Consider the following 19,468-nt stretch of genomic DNA (forward strand, 5'->3'; position numbering starts at 1 on the left):
CTAGGATTTAGAGCTTCTGGGCCCCCGGAGCGGGATCCCAATTCAAATCCTGCCCCAGCCACTCCTTCCCTGGCCGGTGCAAGCACTCAGTCTAGTCCAGTTATTCCAAACAAACTTTATTGTGACCAAACATGAAGATTAGAATGGGGGGGAGGGGGGGCTGGCAGCGAAAGCAAACAGGCCTCCACCCAAAAGGGGGAGCAGAAGGCCAAGTGAGTGGCCAAAAGAGGAAGATGAGATGCAGGCAGAACGGAAGCCAGCAGGGGAAACAGCAGGAGGCAGGCCATCCCCATAGAGGGAAGCTCTGGCAGCTCAGTGGTCAGCATTGGTGCGCAGGTCTGTGGTGAGTGGGTCATGCTGGATGGTCTGGTGGAGCATGAGGGCCAGCAGGCCAGCCCGGTTGGTCATGGCCATCCGCACATTTCGCTCCTGTTCGAACAGCTCGTCCAGCTTGTACCACTGTGGGAGAAGGAGGAGCCACTTTCACCCACCCCCTCCCACTGTGCCAACCTGGGGTGACAAGACATGCTCAAATACCCTGACCTTGGCCCCAATGATCCCTCTCCCAGTTCTTCCCAATTCCATCCCTGAGCAGAGACCACCACCTCACTGGGCCAGCCCCGCTTCCCCTTCCCTGTATGGGGCTACCATGCCAGCCTCACCACGCGCACTCGTTCCAGATCCACTTCAGCCCGCCGAAGCTTCTCCCAACAGTAATGCCGATTGCACTGTCGTTTGGGCAGGCGGCAGAAGTCCCCCGTCAGCTCGAACACATCCCGGACCAGGGGGCAGCCACACACTTCATCTGCTGGCACCTGCCCCACCCCCAAATGGCAGCAGGCAGTCAGTCAGTCCGATATCGCCTCCCCGGAAACAAGCACCCAGCTGGCCCTCCACATTCACCTTGGGGTCCCTGGAGTGCTCAGGACACAGAACCTGCAGACGCTTGCAATATGTTTTGCTCTGGGGGTTGTAGACATCGCAGAACAGTCGAGTGGCTCTGGTGGGGTGGGATGGAGTGGGGAGCAAGGGAATGAGGTGATTCTCAGAAATCTGCCAAGATGCAACCCCCCCTCCCAGCCAGTCCCCCCCCCAAGATTCCCCTCTCACCCTTCAATTCTGGTGGGGTACATGGACCCAAAGGACGTCTGGCTCTCATACTGTGGAAGACAAAGATGGAGGCCAGGCTGTCACCCACAGCCAGCCCTTTCCTAGCACAGACTCATTCCCCTTCTGCTTTCTTCAGCTACTTGCTCCCCATCCACCAGAGGACAGTCTGTCCAAGCTCAGGGCAGCTGCCATTCCACCCACCATCCCTCAGTTCCCATTCATTTAGGCCAGAGAAGATGGAGAGTTGAAGTCACCCCATCTGTCCAGGCCTCCAGAGAACAATCCTTATCTGTGCACCCATCATCCCCCACTGATGAGACATGCCCACATCACTGAGGGACCAGGTACCTTGGCATAGCAACGCTCCATGTGCCTCAGTGCCACCTTGGGGTTGATGGGGTGGCCACAAGAGACACAGAAGATCTGTAGGTCAGTGTCCTCGCTGTCTCCCTCATTACTCTGTAGACAAGGGAGCACCAGTGAGGCGGAGAATGCCCCTGCCCCACCCTACACTCCCTGAAGCAAGGCTTCTCTCACCTCCTCATCCTCTCGCACCACCTGTTGCTTGGCCCTGAGGATGATGGCCTCAAGCTCATGGAAGCGTCGTTCCATGTCCTGCAGGCGCATGCGAGCCCCCTGCTGCTCCCTTCGGATCCGCTCCAGAAGCTTCTTTCCATGTTCTTCTGCGATACATGGGCTTTGCTGCCACTGCTGGATTCGCTGGGGCAGGATCTCATAGATGCGACTGGCAGGAGAGAGCAATTGGGCCAGGTAGTCCCTCCTGGGGGGGGGGGGGCACCCCAGCAATTGCTTTCTGTCAGTCCCAAGAGTGGGTGTGAGGCCAAATAGGGAGGTGACTGGCACAGGTGGGGGGGGGGGCAGGGGGGAGACCTCACTTAGCAGCCAGCTTCATGCCACAATCGTCAGAGCAGTATTTGGAGCCTGGCTGGGCAGGTTGGACACAGCTGGGGCCCAGGCACTGGGGCAAGGCGGTTGGGTCCTTGGTATCCGTGCGCTCGACATGTTTCCACTTATCCTTGTGCCTTTGCTTCTGCCGGTGACGCTTATACTTCTCCTCCTTCTAGGACAGGGCGCGGGGCAATGGGTGAGTCTCCGCTATGGCTCTTGGCACCTGCTCACTGCCCCCTCTCCGGCCACTCACCTTCTTCTCTGACTTCTTCTCCCGCCTTTTGACATGTTTTACTTTCACTGCGCGTTTCCGAAGTGCTGGGTCCAGGAAAGGGGCATCCTCAGGGTCACTCAGCCATGGCTGGGGGCAGAAAGGGACAAGACAGTGAGCCCCCTGGCACCATCTCAGTCTATTCTATCGCCTCCATTCAGCTGAATGGCCCTTTGGGAAACGTGACATCTGACTGCTGCCTCTGCCTAAGCCCTCTAGGATCCAAGCTTTGGGAAGAAAGAAAACGTGTCCTCCTTTATTCCCCTCAGATTCCTGAATCCCACATTCCGCGATGGACCAGACCTTAGTGGCCACATGAAGCCAAGGCTATCATCTGGACAGGGGAGGAAGCCGAAGCCCACACTGGTGGCGAGGGGGCAGAGCCCCATCCTCAGACCTGCCCAGGCCAGCATCTGGCCTTTTTACTGACACATGCTACCTAGCCTAGAAGAAACCCAAGGGCCAATAGAATCTCCCTCCCCAAGAAGGAATGGGGCCTGGCCCCTGACCAAGGTATGGTCATCAAAGGCGCCGGTGCAGAAGTCCTGATAGAGTTCAGGGTCCAGAGGCAGGTCCTCATCAGATAGTGCCTCGGGTGTGGCCACAGCCTCCGGGGGCTCCTTTAACAGCTGGAAATGTTCTTCTCGGCCACGAAGAAGTTTCTGCTATCGGGGAAGAGAGAGGTATAGTAGGGTCAGCAGGCCATCAGAACCCAAGCCAGGACGGCATCCTTGGGCTTGAGCCCTTTCAAGAAAGGAGGGAAAGAGAGGCCCGAGAAGAGAGGGGTAGAAAGAACCTGAGGTTCCTCAAGCTCTCCTGGAAAGGAGAGGGAAGATGATGAAAGACAAGTCCTGCCAAATGTTCTAAGGCCAAGTGCCCTCCCTTTGTAACGTTTCCTGGATCTGCAGTTATCATGACGCTAATAGCCCAAAGCAGCTGCTGTTTCAGTCCTAACCCCAACACTCACCACAGCTGATGCCAGACTCACCGAGGAAGGGAAATACTTATAGGATTCCTGCAGACAGACAGAGGAATAAAGAATATAAGAAGCCAAGGTGAGGTGAGGTCTAGCCCCAACTTCCCAGAGGCAGCCATCGCCCACTCTCACCCGGGCTCGGAGCTGGCACTGGCGCAGACGGCACTTCTGTCGGATCTTGTTGGGGCCCCCAAATTTTTTCATGTCACGGCAGAAGTCACAGTGGCCACAATCCTCAGTCCGTCGGCAAGCCTCACACTCGCCACACATCCGAGCTGACCGTTTGATCTGCTATCAGGACAGAGAAGAGAAGATGAGAGACAGACATTCCTGGGACCTTCTTTATGATCTCCCAACCCCTCAGGCACCCAAATGTCTTTTATTTTCCAAACCCAGGTTCCCTCCTCCTGGTGGTAGCCCTAGATTCTCCAACTCTATTTCTGAGGTCCAGGCTCCAATCCAAAGCTTACCTGGTTGGACACCTCTCGTACAGGTCCTGGTGCTGGAGGAGGTGGGGCCTTGTGGGGAGAGGCGAAGCCCTTGGGGATCGTCATAGGCTCTACCAGGAGATCTGAGGCAGCCTTCTTTCGTGGGGTGGATGCATCATCCCTGGGTTCAGCCTCATGTTCCCCATCACGCTCGCGGCATGGTTTTTTGTGTCGGTATCGAATCTCCAGCTTTGGGTCCTTCTCTGTCCGGGGATGGATGAGCATTAAAGAGATTGAGGGGGCCTCTCTGATGATGTGCAAGATTCCCCCCAAATCCCCTCCCCTCAGATCCCCCAGACCCACCACGGCACTGCAGGCAGTACCACTCTCGGATGGCTTTAGCCATCTTCTCAGTAATCTTGATGCAGTCACCGTGGAACCACTCATTGCAGTTGTCGCAGCCACTGTGCAAGGGACAGAGAGAAAGTGAACTTCAGATATGTTTGGTCGCCTCCCCACTGGGAGGCTTGGCGAGGTTCGAGAGTGGGTTCTGCTGAGATGAGTTTGAGCCCATCCCTCCTCTGAGGAAGACATGGGAGCCCAAGACTGTGCTCACTTAAGGAATATCTGGGTATCCCGGCAAAGCTCTGCTGGGGCTCTCTCCTCCCTGAATAATCTGACAAGATGACCCCGGACCTCCAGCCCTGTCTCGTGACGATGACACTGAGCTCAGTGCACCTCGACTGACTCTAGGGTCACCCCCCCCCACCATCAGTGTGGGTTCTCACTCACATCATAAAGCAGTTGATGTCAGGCTTTCGGCAGACGCAGTAAATGGGTGCATTCTCCCCATTCTCTGACTTGGTCTCTTCTCCAACAGCCCCCGGCTCGGGATCAGAAAATTCACCCTCCTGCAAGGCCAGAAAAATAGAGGGAATGAGCCCTGTGGCTTCTTCCTCCAGGGAACCCAAAGCCCCCTTCCCTTGTTCCTTCCAGAAAAGGGTACTTCCAGCCTGCTCCTGCCCCCTTCCCAGGGCTGCCTCCACAGGCAGTCCTCCTAGGTTGGCCTTCCTTATTTTCCTGTAGGAATTCCTCTCCTCCCCACCCCTGGTGGGGTTTTTGCCCAGGCCTGACCCTGCACTGGGCACCTGGCTGGCTCTGCCCTGACCCACCCTCACCCTCGGGTGCCCTCAGACCTTCCCCTTCAGCTTCGTCCTCTTCTACCGCTCAGAAACCCTTCGGGTTGCCTTTAAATCTTTCCCCCCCAACCTCTTCTTCCTTCGGGAAGCCCGATAGGGTGGCCTGTCCCTGGCCTCTCATAGCCACTGCCTTCTCCTGCTCCAGGGAGGCTTTCTGGATGGCTTCCCCCAGCTCCTTCCATCTCTAAATTCTACGACCTGCCGCTGGGGGGGAGGGGCCTCTCCTACCCTCTGGCAGGGGGGAAAGGGGCGGTGCCTTTGGCTGCCGGTGAGGGCGGGGCGACGGCGGTGGCGGCGGCGGCGCCCCACTCCCCCCGCCCGCGGCGGTCCCCGCGCTGCCAGTAGCAGCGCCCCGCTTGTCGCCCCGCCCCTCCCCACGACAGCCCCCTCCTCAAAACAGGGGGCGCCGGGAGGCGGTCGCGCCCCCGCCCTCTCCGGCCTCCCTAGGGTCACCCTCCTCCCCAGGACGGCGCCCAAAGCCACCCAAGTGGGGCCCCCCAGCCACCTCGTCCTGTAGGAAGGCCCCCGAACTCGTCCCGGACCCGCTCTGCCTCCTCCCCCGGGCCGCCCCCCGGGATTGCCCCGGGCCGGCTCCGCCCCTCGTTCTCACCATGGCGGCGCCGGGATCTCGATACTCCTTCGAGACAACAACGGGAGCTCTCCGAGCGAGAGTTGTCTTCGGGTTCACTTCCGCTTCCGGTTTCTTCTAGGCCTCCGGGACACTCGCCAGCCCTCGTACGCAAACTCCGTGCGGCTTTCGAGGCCGCCGAGCTTCCCCGCTTCCACAGGGGCGGGGCCTCAGTGCGCAGGCGCATTGCCTGGAAGGGAGAATAGCCGACCGGGAGTGGAAGTAGCTCGAGGCTTGTTTATTTCTGGGAGTCTTCTTGCCCTTTCCTGCCCGGGGATCCCCAAGCCTTTCCCGCCCTTCCCCTGTCTGAGGCCGTCTGAGCCTACCGTCCGCGAGGAGGTAGCTGGCCTGGGCGGAAGTAGAACTCTATCGAAGGATTGCAACTTGAAACAAAGGTCCAAGCAGTGAAAAAAATGGCAGGAGGCAGGAGCCCTCGGTTAGTTCTACCAGTCACTTCAAAGAGCCTTAGGGCTCTCCGGACCAGACCAGCCCAGGCCGGTGGCCCCTGCCCTGCGATGGGGACAGTCCAGAGCTGGCTGGCAATCTGCAAGAGCTGACAGGGGAAGAAGGCCAGGCAGTATCTCAACAAGGAAGCGGGGCTGGCCAGATGGGGGAAGGTTTGCGAGAATCGTTGAGGACCGGGGGGGGGGGGGGGGGGGGGGGGGGGGGGGGGGGGGGGTGGCAGCATGTCATTGTGGATAGAACCGGGAGCTCCCAAGTCAAGCTTGCCTCTTGTCTCCATCCCAGTCTCACTCATCCCCTCATCTCTAAACTGGGGTGGGAGGAGAGAATGCTGGCCACGCTCCAGAGAAATCTTGCAGGCCAAGCAATTGGCAGGCCCCGGCCAGAGCCTCTGGAGTTCGGGAGGGAAGGAGTGGAAGCCCTAGTCCAGAGAGCAGGGGCTGTAAGTCTTCGGGGTGGGGAATAGGATGAGGCCCAGAAATGCACCAACACAGTTCTTTATTCAGAAGAGCACACCGGAGGGCCCCCCCCCCCCCTTGAGATGAGGCCAGAGGGCCAACCACTGATTGTCCAGGCCCAGGGCAGACCAGGCCACAGCTCCCTGGGAGGCTCTAGTACGAAGAGGAGGCTTAGCCAGTAGCCTTTTCCCCTGGGCTGAGGTCCATATTCTGTTCCTTTTCCCAGGCCCCTGGGGGCTCCACGACAGGCTAAGGGCCAAGAAAAGTAGAACAAATGTTTAGTAACAACCCTGTCCATCACCATCTCCCATCCTTTCTCTCTTCTCTGATGGCTTCAGATGTCCCAGCTCTGGCTTCTTTGGAAGACTTACCTCTCCTGGGGCCCCTTCAGCAGCTGCCTCTGGCACACTTCCCTTGGGCCCTCTGATAACACTTTGGCCAACAGCTTCCAGCTCCATCTTCAGCCTGGCAGGGAGATGTTAGAAAGGTTCATGTCAGGCACAACTATAGCCACAGAGGCTGACCCAGGGAAGGCCAGTTAAAGAGACCAACCCTGAGAAGTAAGAGGGCCACAGACACCCGGAGAAAAGCACACACCCAAATGAAAAGACACACAGACCCCCAAAGAAACATCTGCACCAGTGCAAAGACAAACCCAGAGAAAGGGAGGGGTGAGGGGAAGGAACAGGGTACAAGAAAATGCTTCGGGCCTTAGTTATATACCCAGGGAGAGAGCCACGAACATGGGAAGCGAGAGAGAGAGACAGGCTGCCCAAAGGGCACAGGCATACAGTCAGGGACAGACACAATAACAGTCTTCCTGCTGTTACTCATATACAACAGTCTTTCTCTCCACAGGTTGTCTGTTCTCTAGGCCTGAAATATATGCCTTCCCCCCACAATCACCACCATTCCCCTCTACCTCCCTGCTTCCCTGGATTCCTTCATAATTTCACTCAAATGTCATCTTCTGCAAAAGGTCTCTGAGATTACATTGCATCTACTGTGTCTGTATCTCCGAGGCTGATACTTGTTCTCATGTCATGAAGCCTCTTTGGGGCAGGGAGCCTGCTTTGTAGCCCTAGAACTTAACCCCCTTCCTGGTAAGCCCTTGCCAAATGCTCATGGAGAGACTGGTAGATTTGGAGAGGCAGAGACTTAACAGAGAAAGAGCCAAAGACAGAAACACGGAAAGAGAGTGGAATGGAGATGGGGACTGATATATAGATATGTGTATATATACACGTATATGTGTGTGTGTGTGTGTGTGTGTGTGTGTGTGTGTGTGTGTATGTATGTGTATAAAGAATCAGAGCAACTGAGAAAGAGAGTGAAAGCAGGAGAAAGAGAACAAACAGTCTACTCCCGGCTCACTCACCTGTGATACTTCTGCCACAGCTCGTTGTACTGTCCCAAGGAAGCCTCCAGGAGCCACTTGGCCCTCTTGTTTTCCTCCTCAAACAGGTACCTGGGAAAGGTGGGCTCCACTGTCAACACCAGCCTGTACCTTCCTTGACTTTCCCAGTCCAAATCAGCCTTCCCCCTGCCTCCCAGAGTCACCCAGGACTCACAGAGCAGTAGCAGCCTCCTCACTGCAGAGGAAGGCATTCACACTATTGAGATCCAGAGCCTTAGCCCTGACCTGCTTGTCTTGAGGTAGCCTTGCCAGTTCTTTCTCAATGGCCTCCAATTTCTCCCGAACTAGCCTTTCTGTTTACCAGAAAATGAATCATTTCAGTACCCGCTCATTTTCCAGGGGTCTTCCTTTTTCCATTCTATCTTCTACTAACCACCAGCTTCCTCTCTCTCACCTCTATGAAGCCGTGGCCACCCAGCCCTGGTGTTGCATGTTCCCAGGGATGGAGAGCTCACTAACTCCCAAGAGGACTGCATTCATCTGCATTGCTCTGTCCTCTCACTGGAGGATGCTTACCCTCCTTCAGGAGCTGTTCCTTGGTACTGGCCATGGTGTTGATTTCTTGAGATAGTCTCTCTGGTGTCTAATGGATGGGAGGGCAGCTAAGGTTCTCTTCTTCCTCTGAAATCCCTCCCAACTCAGATGACAGAATCTCAGAGGTAGAAGGAGCCCCAGAGACCATCTTGCTCTCCCAGTACTGAAATAAGAATCCTTTCGACAACATTGCAGACCAGCGAACGTCTGATAACTTGGCCTGGCTGGCTATGCCTCGTTCACTGAGTGATCCCATATGATGGCTCACTTCTCTGCCCAACTCATCACTTCCGCCTCCCCACCTCCCAACCCAGAATCATGTTGGTATGTGCCCACCCAAATCCAAGAAATCTCTCTCACGTGTAACTCCCATAGAGTCTTATGTTGCTCCATTAGCTCCTCTAACTGCTGTTCAAACTCCATTCTGGGAGAGAAAAAACAGGGTTTGCCCAGGCCCCTCCCAAACCAATACTAATTCCAGTCCTACCGGCTCTCTGAGGCCCAGATCCAGTACCCCTCCTCTAGGATCCTTTGCATTTCTCCTGGGTTTGGTGTGAACAGCACAATTTATCATTGACAGCATCAGCCACTTTCTGGACTGAAAGGGCCCTTAACCATCCATTGTTCAACTGTCTCATTTTGTAGTTGGGGAAATGAGGCCCAGGGAAAGGAAGGGATGTGATGCTCCTAAGGCTTCAAAATGGCAGAAGCAGGACAAGGGCCCAGGTCTCTTAACTGTCAATCTAGGGCTGACTGGACTATATATAGCATTCTGAGGCTTGTTATGTCTTTTTTCAGATTAGGGGCTACTCAGTACAGTGGAGGGAAGGAGCCCTAGAGTCAGTACCTTACTGGGCAGCCTCCCTTCCCAGTGGCTCAGGTCCCTCCAACAGAAAATAAGAATTTGGGGTAGGTGAGCTCTGAGATTCCCTTCCAGCGCCATGTACTTCAAGGGAAGGGGCAGGCACGTGCCTCATTCTGTGTAGGGGATCCACCTGTTGGCCAAGGGCTGGACTGGACACCCTTCCAGCTGAGATTCTGTACTCTTAAATCAGATTTGCAACTGAATTTGGAAGGTATTGAATGCCACCATAAGACTGAAAGTTTTACCTCAGTTTCTTCTTTTTTACTTTGTCCTCCTGAATCTTAGAATTCAACTCTGTTATCTTCTGTAGGGAATCTTGAGCCATTGCCTGTTTTCTTGGAGGGGGGGGCAATTCAACCCAAAGTTACTCTCTTGGGTTTAGCTTGAGATTTATACACAAACTGCCCTGTTAGCCACCCATCCCACTCCTTCCAGTTCTAACCTGTGAATCTCTAAACTATTACATAGGCATTTTGTTTTGCCCGGAATCTGGGTCCCTTTCAAACTGGCTTTGAACAGTGCCTCATATTTGAGAAGAGCCTCCCTCAGTTGTTGGGCAGGAGACTGGAGTCTGTGCTCTCTAAGTCCCATCCTGGTCTGTGAATTCCATATTCTACAAAAATCCTGCTTTCTCCAGGAAGACTCCCAAGCCTGCTTAATTCTAGTGCCCTCTCTCTCTTAATGATTTCTCCTGATCTGGAACATAACTTGTTTGGACAAATTTGTATTTGTGTGTTTTCTCCCTCCTTGGACTGCCAGGTCCTTGAAGGCAGAGACCGGCTTTTGGCCCTTTTGTATCATTGGTGACTGGCACACAGAAAGTGTGTAATAAATCCTTCTTTGTCTGTCAGCTGGCCAGCCTGCCTGCCTGAGCTGTAATGTAAAGGTCAGTAAGCAGAAGCAGAAGGGAATACTTCTAGTTAGGGGTTTCTGTCATCTCCGAGAGGGGCATTCTTCCTCCCAGGGAGTGGCTGGGGTTGGTGGCTTCTAAGCTCCCTTCCCTGGGGCTCTCCAAACCAACCACCTCAAAGGACACATCTGGATTTGAAGAAGGTCCTCTTAGAGTTATTTTGGACATGGGTCCCTTGAAGTGCCACAAGAAGCCTATGGGCATCTTCTGAGAAGGACCGCTTTAAAAGAAGTCAAGTACGATGCTATGCTAAAGGTATCATTTTCCCATCCCCAGATTAAGAGCCCCTCTTTCATAGGTCAGCCATCCTGGAAAGCAATTTGAAATTATGCCTCAAGAGCTATTAAACCATGTATAGGCTAACCCAGCCTAATACCTCCACTCAGTTTCCAGCCCAATGAGATGAGAGAGAGAGAGAGAGAGAGAGAGAGAGAGAGAGAGAGAGCACAAAAGGACAAACATGCACAAGAGGATTTTTGGCAGCTCTGAAAGACTTGGAAGCTGAGGGAATGCCTGTCATTGGGGGGATGGCTGGTCAAACTTGCAGGATGGGAATGTGATGCGATAAATACTGGTGCTGTGGGAAATAATGAAGGGGATGGCTTTAGAGAAACCTGAGAAGCCAACTGATTCGGAAGGAACTAACTGAGGAGAACCAGGAGAACAATGTAGTCAAGAACAGTACTGGGAAGGCAATTTGGAATGACTGAAGAACTCTGCTCAGTGCAATGACCCACCATGATTCCAGGGACATGATGATGAAGCCCATTCCCCACCTCCGGACAGTCCAGACTGAAACGTATTTTCCTTTTTTGGATATGGCCAATGGGGAAATGTTTTTTGCTTGACAATCCCTGTTGGTACTGACTGGGAAGCCCATTTTTCTTTCTTTAGTAATAAGGGAAGGCAAGAGTGACAAAAGGCAGATTTTCATCAGCTGATGAAAAACAAATAAAAACTGAGTTGGAAAACTCAAAGACCCTGTTCTAAGTTCTGCTGCCAAGAATGGCTAATGGAGAATGTTTTGGGTCCATTAGAGGAAGGTGGGAGGGAGGTGCCATGAGTTGGGCCCACCTTATGAGAAGCCAGATCCCTGGCTCTTTCTGAAAGGGTACCAAACTCTTACCTCAGCATTTTGCTTTCCTTTTCTCTGTTGTGCTGCTGAAGGATACGCAGGCTTTCTGGGATGAGAAAGAGAAGCCACTGGAATGCTAAGGCAACACTGGAAAAGTCACCTGTGTGAGGCGCTTGGGCTCAGCCTCCATAGAGTTTATGACAATGAAACCTCTAGCAAGGGAGCGTTACTTACCCTGCTTGGACTTCAAGAGTTCCTCCAGATGAGTCTCTTCTGAGGTTACTGCAAGGGGGCAGAAATTGGACTGAGTGACCTTCCTCACCTTCCCCATTGGGTATAGCTTACTCCAAGAAGTAACAGTTTATAGATGGGGGAAATAAGAGCCACAAAGGGAAAAGGGGAAGAGTTGTCTGAATGAGTGTCAGTCTGTAACCATTTGTTAAGCTCCTACTATGTGCCAGGCACCATGGCTGGTTAGAGACAAGATCTAATTCACAAGTCTGGCATTGGCATTGGCTTGCAGTGGTAACTTAAGTAGGTCCCATCAGTTCCCCCCCCCCATTATTCCTAGTAATAGTAACACTAATTCCAAAGGGCGGACTGATTTCCAAAGACTCTTCTAGCTGACATTCTCTGAGCCTGTGGACTGATAAAGGTTGACAAATTGGGATTAGACCTCAAGGAATTGTCTTTCTTTCTTTAAGTTTCTGTTCCGTGCTCAATTTCATATTTTGGAGGGTGACTGACCCATATACAGTTGCACTAAATAAACTGGGATGCCTTTCCTGGACACCCCTTCTCATGTCCTAATAATAGCTAGATCCTGGGACCAAAACCCTCTCCCTTTTCCCCTTTCCAGCACCTGCCACAACAGAAAAACCTGGCAGAACATCAGGATTTCCCTGTCAGGCCTTCCCCCGTCACTGACCAGAAAGCCTGGGAACTCCCCCCCTACCCCCACCCCCACCCCCAGCCCCAAGTTCCCAACCCACTTAGGGCTATCCAGTCATCTGGACACAAGCACCCCACTTTGACCAATAGGACCAACCCAGGTTACCTCATCTCAGACCACCACCCTATAAAAGATTATCCCCATCTCTACCCAAGTGGAGACTCCTAGTCACTGCGGGCTCCTCCCTCCTTTCCCACAATAAAGCCTTGCTACATTACTCAATCTCTCTGTCTCATTTGAACTGGTCAGCCAGTCAGACACCTAGCATGGAGCCTTCCTTTCGAGAAGGAAAGTATACAATTGCTATTTGCAGAGTTCAGTGCTTTGAAGACCATATATGGTCATTTCTGAGGGTCTCACTGGCTCCAGCAAGTGGAAATGCCAAGGCAGGTATGGGTGCCTCTGGGGATGAGCCAATCCTGGATCCATGGGGATGGCCTACATTCATCCAGTTCTTTCTTCAAGGCTTCCTTTTTGGCTTCGATTTCCCAAAGCTCCTCCTTTGCAATTTTATGGGCTAGAGATACAATGGAGACCAAGGAAGAGATTTGTGAGTACAGATCCCAGCCTGGACCACTCATTTTACAGACTCAACAAGGAAAAGGGACTTGCTCAAGATCCCACAATATAGAAGTATGGCAGGGGCTAAAGTTAAGTCTGGTGGCCCCTCTTCCCTCCTCTTGGACCCAGCTCCAGGGTCACTTCCTCAACTAATCTAGACTGACCAGATCTCTCCCTTCTTGAAGGAGAGAAAGAATATCAGGGTGTCAACTTTGTTTCTAGAATCCCCGAGTTTGCCCCTTCACTTTGGAACTTGCCTTAAGGGAAGTCCCAGACTGACCTTTGTTTTAGACTGAACAAGGACCACCAATCATCCATGGAGCATCGGGAAGAGCCTCTCCTAGGCCACTCCCTGGTACCTCAGGCCTCAGGCCCTAACCACTTTCTCAAGCTTGCTGATAACCCAGGCAGTGAGTCTCTTTTCCTTCATTCCCCAGTGTATATAGGAGGCCAAGTTCTTCAGCTTGTGGGAAAACCCCCTTTTGAGATGCTTCCCACCCCCACCCCCCCACCCCCGACAGTGTTTCCAGAATCCCAGAGCTTTGTCTCTGTGTGGTATCTAGCACTTGACTTTGTGTAGGGCCAATTAGAGCAGTGTCTTCCTTGTCCTGATTAAAGACTTGCCCTTTTGGACTACCTTAGTGGTTTTGTTTTTCAAGGTTGGCAGAGTGGAGGACTGTGCTTCTCGTGGGAACCGCTCCTTCTATTTGGCTCCCCTGAGCTCCTCAAAAGTTTAGGCTTTGGACCCTCCTTGCTTACCTTGTAGCAGTTGATGAATTGCCTTGATAACTTCATCAGTCCTGGGATCATGGCTCTCTGTTGTGGGGAGAGAGGTCTTAAGTACCCTTTTGTCTTCTAAGTTTCTCTTTCTGTATCTGGCCACCCTCAGTTCCAGGTCAATCTCCCTCCCTCCCCAGCCCTCCTGTCACTGTCTCTCTGCCTCTCTCTCAGTGACTCTGTGGTGGTCATAAGAGCACTGTCTCCCTTGTCCTGGCTAAAGACTTTTTTTTGGTAACTGCTTTGGTAGTTCTGTGTTTCTGTGTTTTTCCAGGCTGACATTACTATTACCACCATTTTACAGAAACTGGAGGGGAAAGTTACATGATTTGCTCAGAGCCAAAGTGAGAATTAGTGTCTAAGTTGTCTGACTCCAAGTCTAGCACTCTTATCCATAGGTTGCCCAGCTAGGTGAGTTCATAAAATCCAGTTTAGAGCAAGAACTCCGCTCCCACTCATCAATCTATCCCTTACTCTTTGAAGGATGACAAAACTTCTGACCTTAGAGATCACAATTTAATCTGACACCTAGAGCACACCCCACATTCCCAAAAGGCACCATTTTAAACAAAGTCTATCCTTTTTCCATACTAGGTACCTCCCAGAACCATCTTTTGGTTAAATAAGTGCCCTGAAGTGGAGAAAGAGCTGTGGGAAGGCTGTGGTAGCTGCCTTTTGTATGTGCAAGAGGGATGAAAGCTTAGATCTGTGATGGTGAACCTGTGGCACATGTGCCAAATATGGCACACAAAGACCTCTCTGTGGACATGCATGATGTCACCCACTAGTTAGTTGTGAGAATGGCAGAGAGACTCAGGTGGAGCTGCTCCCCTATCCCTCTCCTGTAAAAATGGAGATTTGAACACCAGACTTCAATTCCCAGAAGTCCTTGGTAGTTCCCAGAATTTCCTAAAATCTCACCTGAGGTTCTCACCTGGGCCGAGAACAAAATGGGTATTTAAACTGACTGTACCGCCTACTTGCTCTCTCTCTCCACTTCTACTTTTAAGCACACACATCTCTCTAGCTAGCAGGCAGGATGTTCTGAGTTGGTTGCACGTGCTTGTCTTATTCTGTATTCTCTTTATTTTTTAATTCTAATAATCTTTAATAAACCTCATAAAATATAATACTTTTAGTAGAGAAACTAAATTTTAATTTTAACACTCCACACCACCTCTTATCACCTACCCCTCTGCCTAGCAGCTCAATGGAAGAACTTACTCGATCCCCTGAGCAGACTGCCTGTGCCACTCCCTCCCTTTCTCCCACCCCTGTCTGGGGTAAGGGGGGGGGGGGACTTGGAGTGGGGGGGGGAAGGGCAGGGCAAGGCAGCCAGTCTGGGGGGACATGGCACATGGTATCTAAAAGGTTTGCTATCCCTGACTTAGATTTTTTTCCCCAGTTGGTGCCTAAAGTCAGAATTAAGAGCCATGGGAAAGGGAGTCCAGAGTGGGAAGACAAATTTTCAGATCAACAAACCCAGTGAGTGGCTCTGAAAAGTCCAGTGCCAGATTGGCCTCTGGGGAATGCTTCTTCCTTCTGGGATGTTGAGATTTTCTGCTGCAGGACGCAGGCTGGCACGGTTACACAAGCTCTGGATTTGGGGTTGAAGACCCTAGGCTTACATCCTAGTTCAGTCACTTACTGTGTAAGCTTGGGAAAACCTCTTTAGCTTGCTGGGCCTCATTTCCTTGTTTGATTATAATGTTATGATCACCTACTCCAGACCTCTTGTTTTGACAGAAGAAGCCCAGGGTCCAAGAGAGTGAGGGTCTTACTCAAGGCCATCTGACAAGTTGGTGGGACTCTAGACTTCCAATTTCTTACCATCTACCAATAGCATGGGCTTCGGGGTTTTCTTGGACAGTCCCAGGTCAAAAGGCACTCAAGGAATTCCTTTATTTGCATTCCACAGTGTAGACTAAAGGAAGGCAACTTTGAACAACACAAACCCTAGGCTGAGACAGACACTCCCTTTAGCTTTTTGAGAAGCACAGCTCTAGAGCTCCCAGTTTGCTTGGGATGAGCATCCCTTTCATCCACTGAACCTTTCGTCCAGTTCACCCACCTTTGTCTTCCAGGCCCAATGCATCACCCCATCTCTGGTCACGTAGTCCCTGTTATCAAAATGGTATAAGAATCCCCAACTCTAGCTCTTTGGGGAGGTAGTACTTTTACTTCCGCCTGCCTCCCAGTCATTCAACTTGTATCCAACCTAGAATATGTCTCTATTACTGAAGTCTGTCATACTTAAGGGGGGACCTTTCCCAGCCCAGGGCTTTATCTCAAGCTCCCCCACAACACTAATGTGACCTAAAAATCTCTTCATTTATTGGCAGTATCATAATGCTCATCAGTGTAATGTACTGGACTTGGAGTCAGAAGACCTGGGTTCAAAACCTAGCTCTTGGAAAATTCACTTAACTTCTGGGAACCTTTCACATGGAAGGCTGGTGAGAAGAATGGAAGCTGTCTCCATTTTTTCTCCCCATTTCCTCTTTTTGTTCCAATTAAATGCTTTTGCTGGTTCCATGTGATTTACCTAGTTTTAAGCAAGTGACGTAGGAGGTTAGTGACCAGGGGCTGGCAAACAGGTGTTGGAATAAATCTTAACCTGGGGTCTGAGAACTTGTTTTCAAAATGTTTTGGTAACTGTATTTCAGTATGAGTCCCTCTTTGCATTCTATGCATTTAATAACCTTCTGAGAGGGGGGTCCATTGGTTTCACCAGGCTGCCAAAGGGGTTGGTAGCACAGAAAGGGTTAAAGACCCTTTGGACTGTGTGGTCTCTTGTACAACTGAGATATAACATTTTGATTCCCTGGTGCTGGTGCTCAGTCATGTCAACTCTTCATGACTTTATTTAGGATTTTCTTGGCAAAGAGAGTGAAGAGGTTTGCCATTTCCTTCCCCAGCTCATTTGACAGATGAGGAAACTGAGGCCAATACAGTGACGTGACTTCCCCAGGGTCACCCAGCTGGTAAGTGCCACAGGCCAGATTTGAATTCAGGAAGAAGACCCTCCCTGACTCCAAGGCCTGGTGTGCCACCTGGCTGCTCATTCCCTGTGATTGTCAGCCAATCACCATTGGCCGTTTCCCTCTCTTTCCTGTCTAATAAGCAGGGGCTAAAGGAAAACCATCGTAGGCCTCTTGTAGCTCTAAAAGTGTTGTAGCCTCTAAGCCTCTGCCCTCTGAAACTGACTGACACTGCTCTTGTCTAGGGGGCCATCAAATCACAAGGCCTCTTGGGTCTAAGGAAGCAGTGATAGGCCCTAAGACCTTGGGCACATGAATCTCCTTTCTAGGAAGATGTCCTTAGAACTTGGAGGGCCACCCAGATGCCAGTTCCTCATGGGCCCGGCCAGGCCTGGTCTTCAAGGAGGATTGTTTTGGGCTACATATACCTCTCAGCTTCAGATTTCCTCCTTGTAAACATGGTAGGGGGAAACTCTCAAGTGCTCTCAATGATCTTATTTGATTCTCTCTCCCACCATAGGGAGCAGGCGCTCTTCTGCCAGTTTTACAGATAAGGAAACTAGGGGGCAGATGTAGACTCCTAGCTAGTGTCTGAGGGAAGATTAGACCCCCAAGCCCAGCAGTCTTCTTCTTCTACTCCCTCCATCCCCCAGTTGTCCTTGGGCCGGCCTTCATACTTGGAGTTCCTCTTTACTCAAGTGTTAGCCTTCCTGTGGCGTGGCTTGGCTCAAGGATACACCCATTACCTGTCTGCATCGTGCTGATTGTCAAAAGGCGCCCTTTGGTCCTCCCGGCTTCACTGGCTGCTGGTGTTGTGCTTGCTCGCTGAAGGAGAAACAACAGGCAGCTGAGGCCAGCCAGCTCCAGGCTAAATGTCAGCCTGGGCCCCAACTTGTTGTTTCTCTGCTCCGGGGCTTTCATCTGGGGCCCGGAGGCCCAAAGCAAGGTGCTTCCCTCCAGTGGGCCCAGCATGGGCTTGGCTCTGCCACTTCTGGCCACCCACAGGTCGTGGGGGTGGGGGTGGAAAGGAGCCTGCCTGCTGCAGAGCCTTGAGAAAGGAAATGGGCATCAGAACGCTAGTGGTCCAGCTTCCCGGGGCCCTGGCAGAGAAGAGAAGGGGGAAAAGGCAGGCAGAGGAGCCTCAGCTTCCTGCCATGGAGCCTTCTGGGAAACCACAGAGCAGAGCAATGGCGCAATTAGACTGCGGTTCAAGCAGGCCTTCCACAAGGATCCTTTGGGTGGGCCAGGCTGGATACCCAAAGGCCAAGGCGGTAAACACTGACTCAGTGCCTGGGCTCCAGTCTGGCCTTAGACACTTCCTAGCTGGGAGACCCTGGCCAAGTCACCTCACTCTGCCTGGAAACACAGAAGATGTGCATCTCACCTGAGCGACCCCTGGGCGGCAAAGCCTCTGACAAATAAAGGCCAGCCCAGGCCAATCTCCTGAATCCCTTAGCTCCTCTGTGCTGCCGCTTGCGCTCTCTTCCTCACAGTAGCCTCAGTGGCGCCTCCTTTCCCGCCTTTTCCTTGGGTCAGAGGGCGCAGGCGCAGAATCCAACCGTCCGGAAGTGCGCGGCAAACCGAGGTGCGCATGCGCACCTGGGGGCGGAAGCCGGCCGACCTCCCTCCTCTAAGTGCCCGGGGCTCCCAGGAAGCAAGTCTGCCCTAATAAGTTGAAGCCACAGCCCACAAGGGAGGCTGCGGCAGCGAGGTGGCGCCATGGTGCACAGAGCACCGGCCCGGGACTCCGTAAGGCCTAGCTTTTTGTCAGAGGCTTTGCCGCCCAGGGGTCGCTCAGGTGAGATGCACATCTTCTGTGTTTCCAGGCAGAGTGAGGTGACTTGGCCAGGGTCTCCCAGCTAGGAAGTGTCTAAGGCCAGACTGGAGCCCAGGCACTGAGTCAGTGTTTACCGCCTTGGCCTTTGGGTATCCAGCCTGGCCCACCCAAAGGATCCTTGTGGAGGGCCTGCTTGAAGGGGCAGAGGTGTGCCCCAGTTTCCTCCTGTGTAAAAAGAGCTGGAGAAGGGAATGGCTAACTCCTCCAGTATCTCTGCCAAGAAAAACCCCAGTGAGGTCGCAGAGAGGCAGACGCAGATGCGACTTAAGACCACTGGAATGGTTAGAAGTATGAGCCTGGGCCTTGATCTCCTTGAGATAAGGGAGCTGTCCATAAGATGGGCAAAAAGATTCGGAGGAGGGGACCCGGGAAATGGCGTATTCTGCCCCCCACCTTGACCAGCAAGTCCAGGAGCTTGCCGTTGAGAGTGAGTGGGTCAGGAAAAGGTTTCCAATGAAAGGAGTTACCCCATGGAGCCAGTGGAAGAGGTGGGTAGATGGGACACGGGAGAGAAGGCCAGGCTTCAGATTTGGCGGTTGGGGAAGAGTAGTTTGTGGCTGGAGGTTCAGAATTACTGGGTGTGGGGGAAGAGGCCAGTCCCTGAGGAATGGCTGGAGATCCATTCAGTGCCCTCCCAGCTCCCAAGAAGAGCAGTCAAAGGCATGGCCCAGGTGGCTGTGGGAAGTCAGTTTAGTCCAGGGAAGGAAGGGAAAGATGGGATTCTGTGCTGGATCCTGCCCTTGCCTGCTGCAGGACTTCCAGAGACAGGCCTGGAGAGGGTGAATTAACTCACTGTGTCACCATAGCCAGTTCTTGAATATCCCGGTGCCATAGCCAAGTAAATCTCCTTTCTGTTCACTGCGCTCTCGGGGCCCAGGGCTCTGGCCCAAACACCTGAGCATCTCTGTAGTGGGAGGGCCAGACCTCTGCTGCCTCTAATCCACCCTGAGGTTTGTCAGGGACACCAAGAGACAGGAGAGAGGGCACAGGAAGACCCAGGATGGAGTTTAAAGCCCCACTGTCGGGCGAGGTCCTCCAGGAGGAGAAGATGATCATCGGGGTTCACTGCAGCCCACCAGGAGTCTTAGCTACCCCCTTCCCTCCCCCAATCCCATCAC

The 19,468-nt window shown here is 52.7% G+C and overlaps 2 protein-coding genes across 26 annotated transcripts; both read right to left on the minus strand.

Moving 5' to 3' along the window:
• Nucleotides 1-100: 100 nt before the first annotated feature.
• Nucleotides 101-5,661, minus strand: CXXC1 (CXXC finger protein 1). Of its 23 annotated transcripts, none has more exons than XM_056809146.1 (15): nucleotides 5,504-5,661; nucleotides 4,487-4,605; nucleotides 4,058-4,158; nucleotides 3,737-3,957; nucleotides 3,399-3,554; nucleotides 3,279-3,305; nucleotides 2,800-2,952; nucleotides 2,273-2,380; nucleotides 2,007-2,188; nucleotides 1,648-1,855; nucleotides 1,459-1,569; nucleotides 1,111-1,160; nucleotides 904-1,000; nucleotides 663-815; nucleotides 101-459 (listed from the first exon to the last, which is right to left on the minus strand). In XM_056809146.1, exons 1-15 carry the CDS (start codon nucleotides 5,504-5,506, stop codon nucleotides 313-315), a joined length of 1,836 nt encoding a protein of 611 aa, XP_056665124.1. In that variant the 5' UTR covers nucleotides 5,507-5,661; the 3' UTR covers nucleotides 101-312. The 23 variants fall into 23 exon arrangements, with proteins under 23 accessions (XP_056665124.1, XP_056665123.1, XP_056665122.1 ...); XM_056809145.1 differs by having other exon boundaries at nucleotides 2,007-2,191; XM_056809144.1 differs by having other exon boundaries at nucleotides 2,800-2,955.
• An 803-nt stretch (nucleotides 5,662-6,464) lies between these two features.
• Nucleotides 6,465-18,097, minus strand: LOC103104959 (synaptonemal complex central element protein 1). Of its 3 annotated transcripts, XM_007507654.3 has the most exons (13): nucleotides 17,898-18,097; nucleotides 17,260-17,338; nucleotides 13,515-13,571; nucleotides 12,637-12,711; nucleotides 11,477-11,524; nucleotides 11,294-11,348; nucleotides 9,503-9,592; nucleotides 8,753-8,816; nucleotides 8,375-8,441; nucleotides 8,013-8,151; nucleotides 7,820-7,909; nucleotides 6,813-6,906; nucleotides 6,465-6,690 (listed from the first exon to the last, which is right to left on the minus strand). In XM_007507654.3, exons 2-13 carry the CDS (start codon nucleotides 17,267-17,269, stop codon nucleotides 6,613-6,615), a joined length of 867 nt encoding a protein of 288 aa, XP_007507716.2. In that variant the 5' UTR covers nucleotides 17,270-17,338; nucleotides 17,898-18,097; the 3' UTR covers nucleotides 6,465-6,612. The 3 variants fall into 3 exon arrangements, with proteins under 3 accessions (XP_007507716.2, XP_016282305.2, XP_056665197.1); XM_016426819.2 differs by lacking the exon at nucleotides 9,503-9,592; XM_056809219.1 differs by lacking the exons at nucleotides 17,260-17,338; nucleotides 17,898-18,097 and adding an exon at nucleotides 15,604-16,535 and having other exon boundaries at nucleotides 12,555-12,711.
• Nucleotides 18,098-19,468: the final 1,371 nt, after the last annotated feature.

Source organism: Monodelphis domestica, chromosome X, assembly GCF_027887165.1.
Source record: "Monodelphis domestica isolate mMonDom1 chromosome X, mMonDom1.pri, whole genome shotgun sequence".
NCBI lineage: Eukaryota > Metazoa > Chordata > Mammalia > Didelphimorphia > Didelphidae > Monodelphis > Monodelphis domestica.

Coding starts and splice junctions, on each gene's coding strand:
- CXXC1 (XM_056809128.1), bottom strand. CDS start 5,506: ATGGTGAGAACGAGGGGCGGAGCCGGCCCGGGGCAATCCCGGGGGGCG. Junction 1,161..1,458: donor TGGAGCGTTGCTATGCCAAG/GTACCTGGTCCC, acceptor TGTCTTCCACAG/TATGAGAGCCAGACGTCCTT. Junction 460..662: donor ATCTGGAACGAGTGCGCGTG/GTGAGGCTGGCA, acceptor CTTCTCCCACAG/TGGTACAAGCTGGACGAGCT.
- LOC103104959 (XM_007507654.3), bottom strand. Junction 8,817..9,502: donor GTAAAAAAGAAGAAACTGAG/GTAAAACTTTCA, acceptor TTTCTCTCCCAG/AATGGAGTTTGAACAGCAGT. Junction 6,691..6,812: donor CTGAAGGGGCCCCAGGAGAG/GTAAGTCTTCCA, acceptor CTTGGCCCTTAG/CCTGTCGTGGAGCCCCCAGG.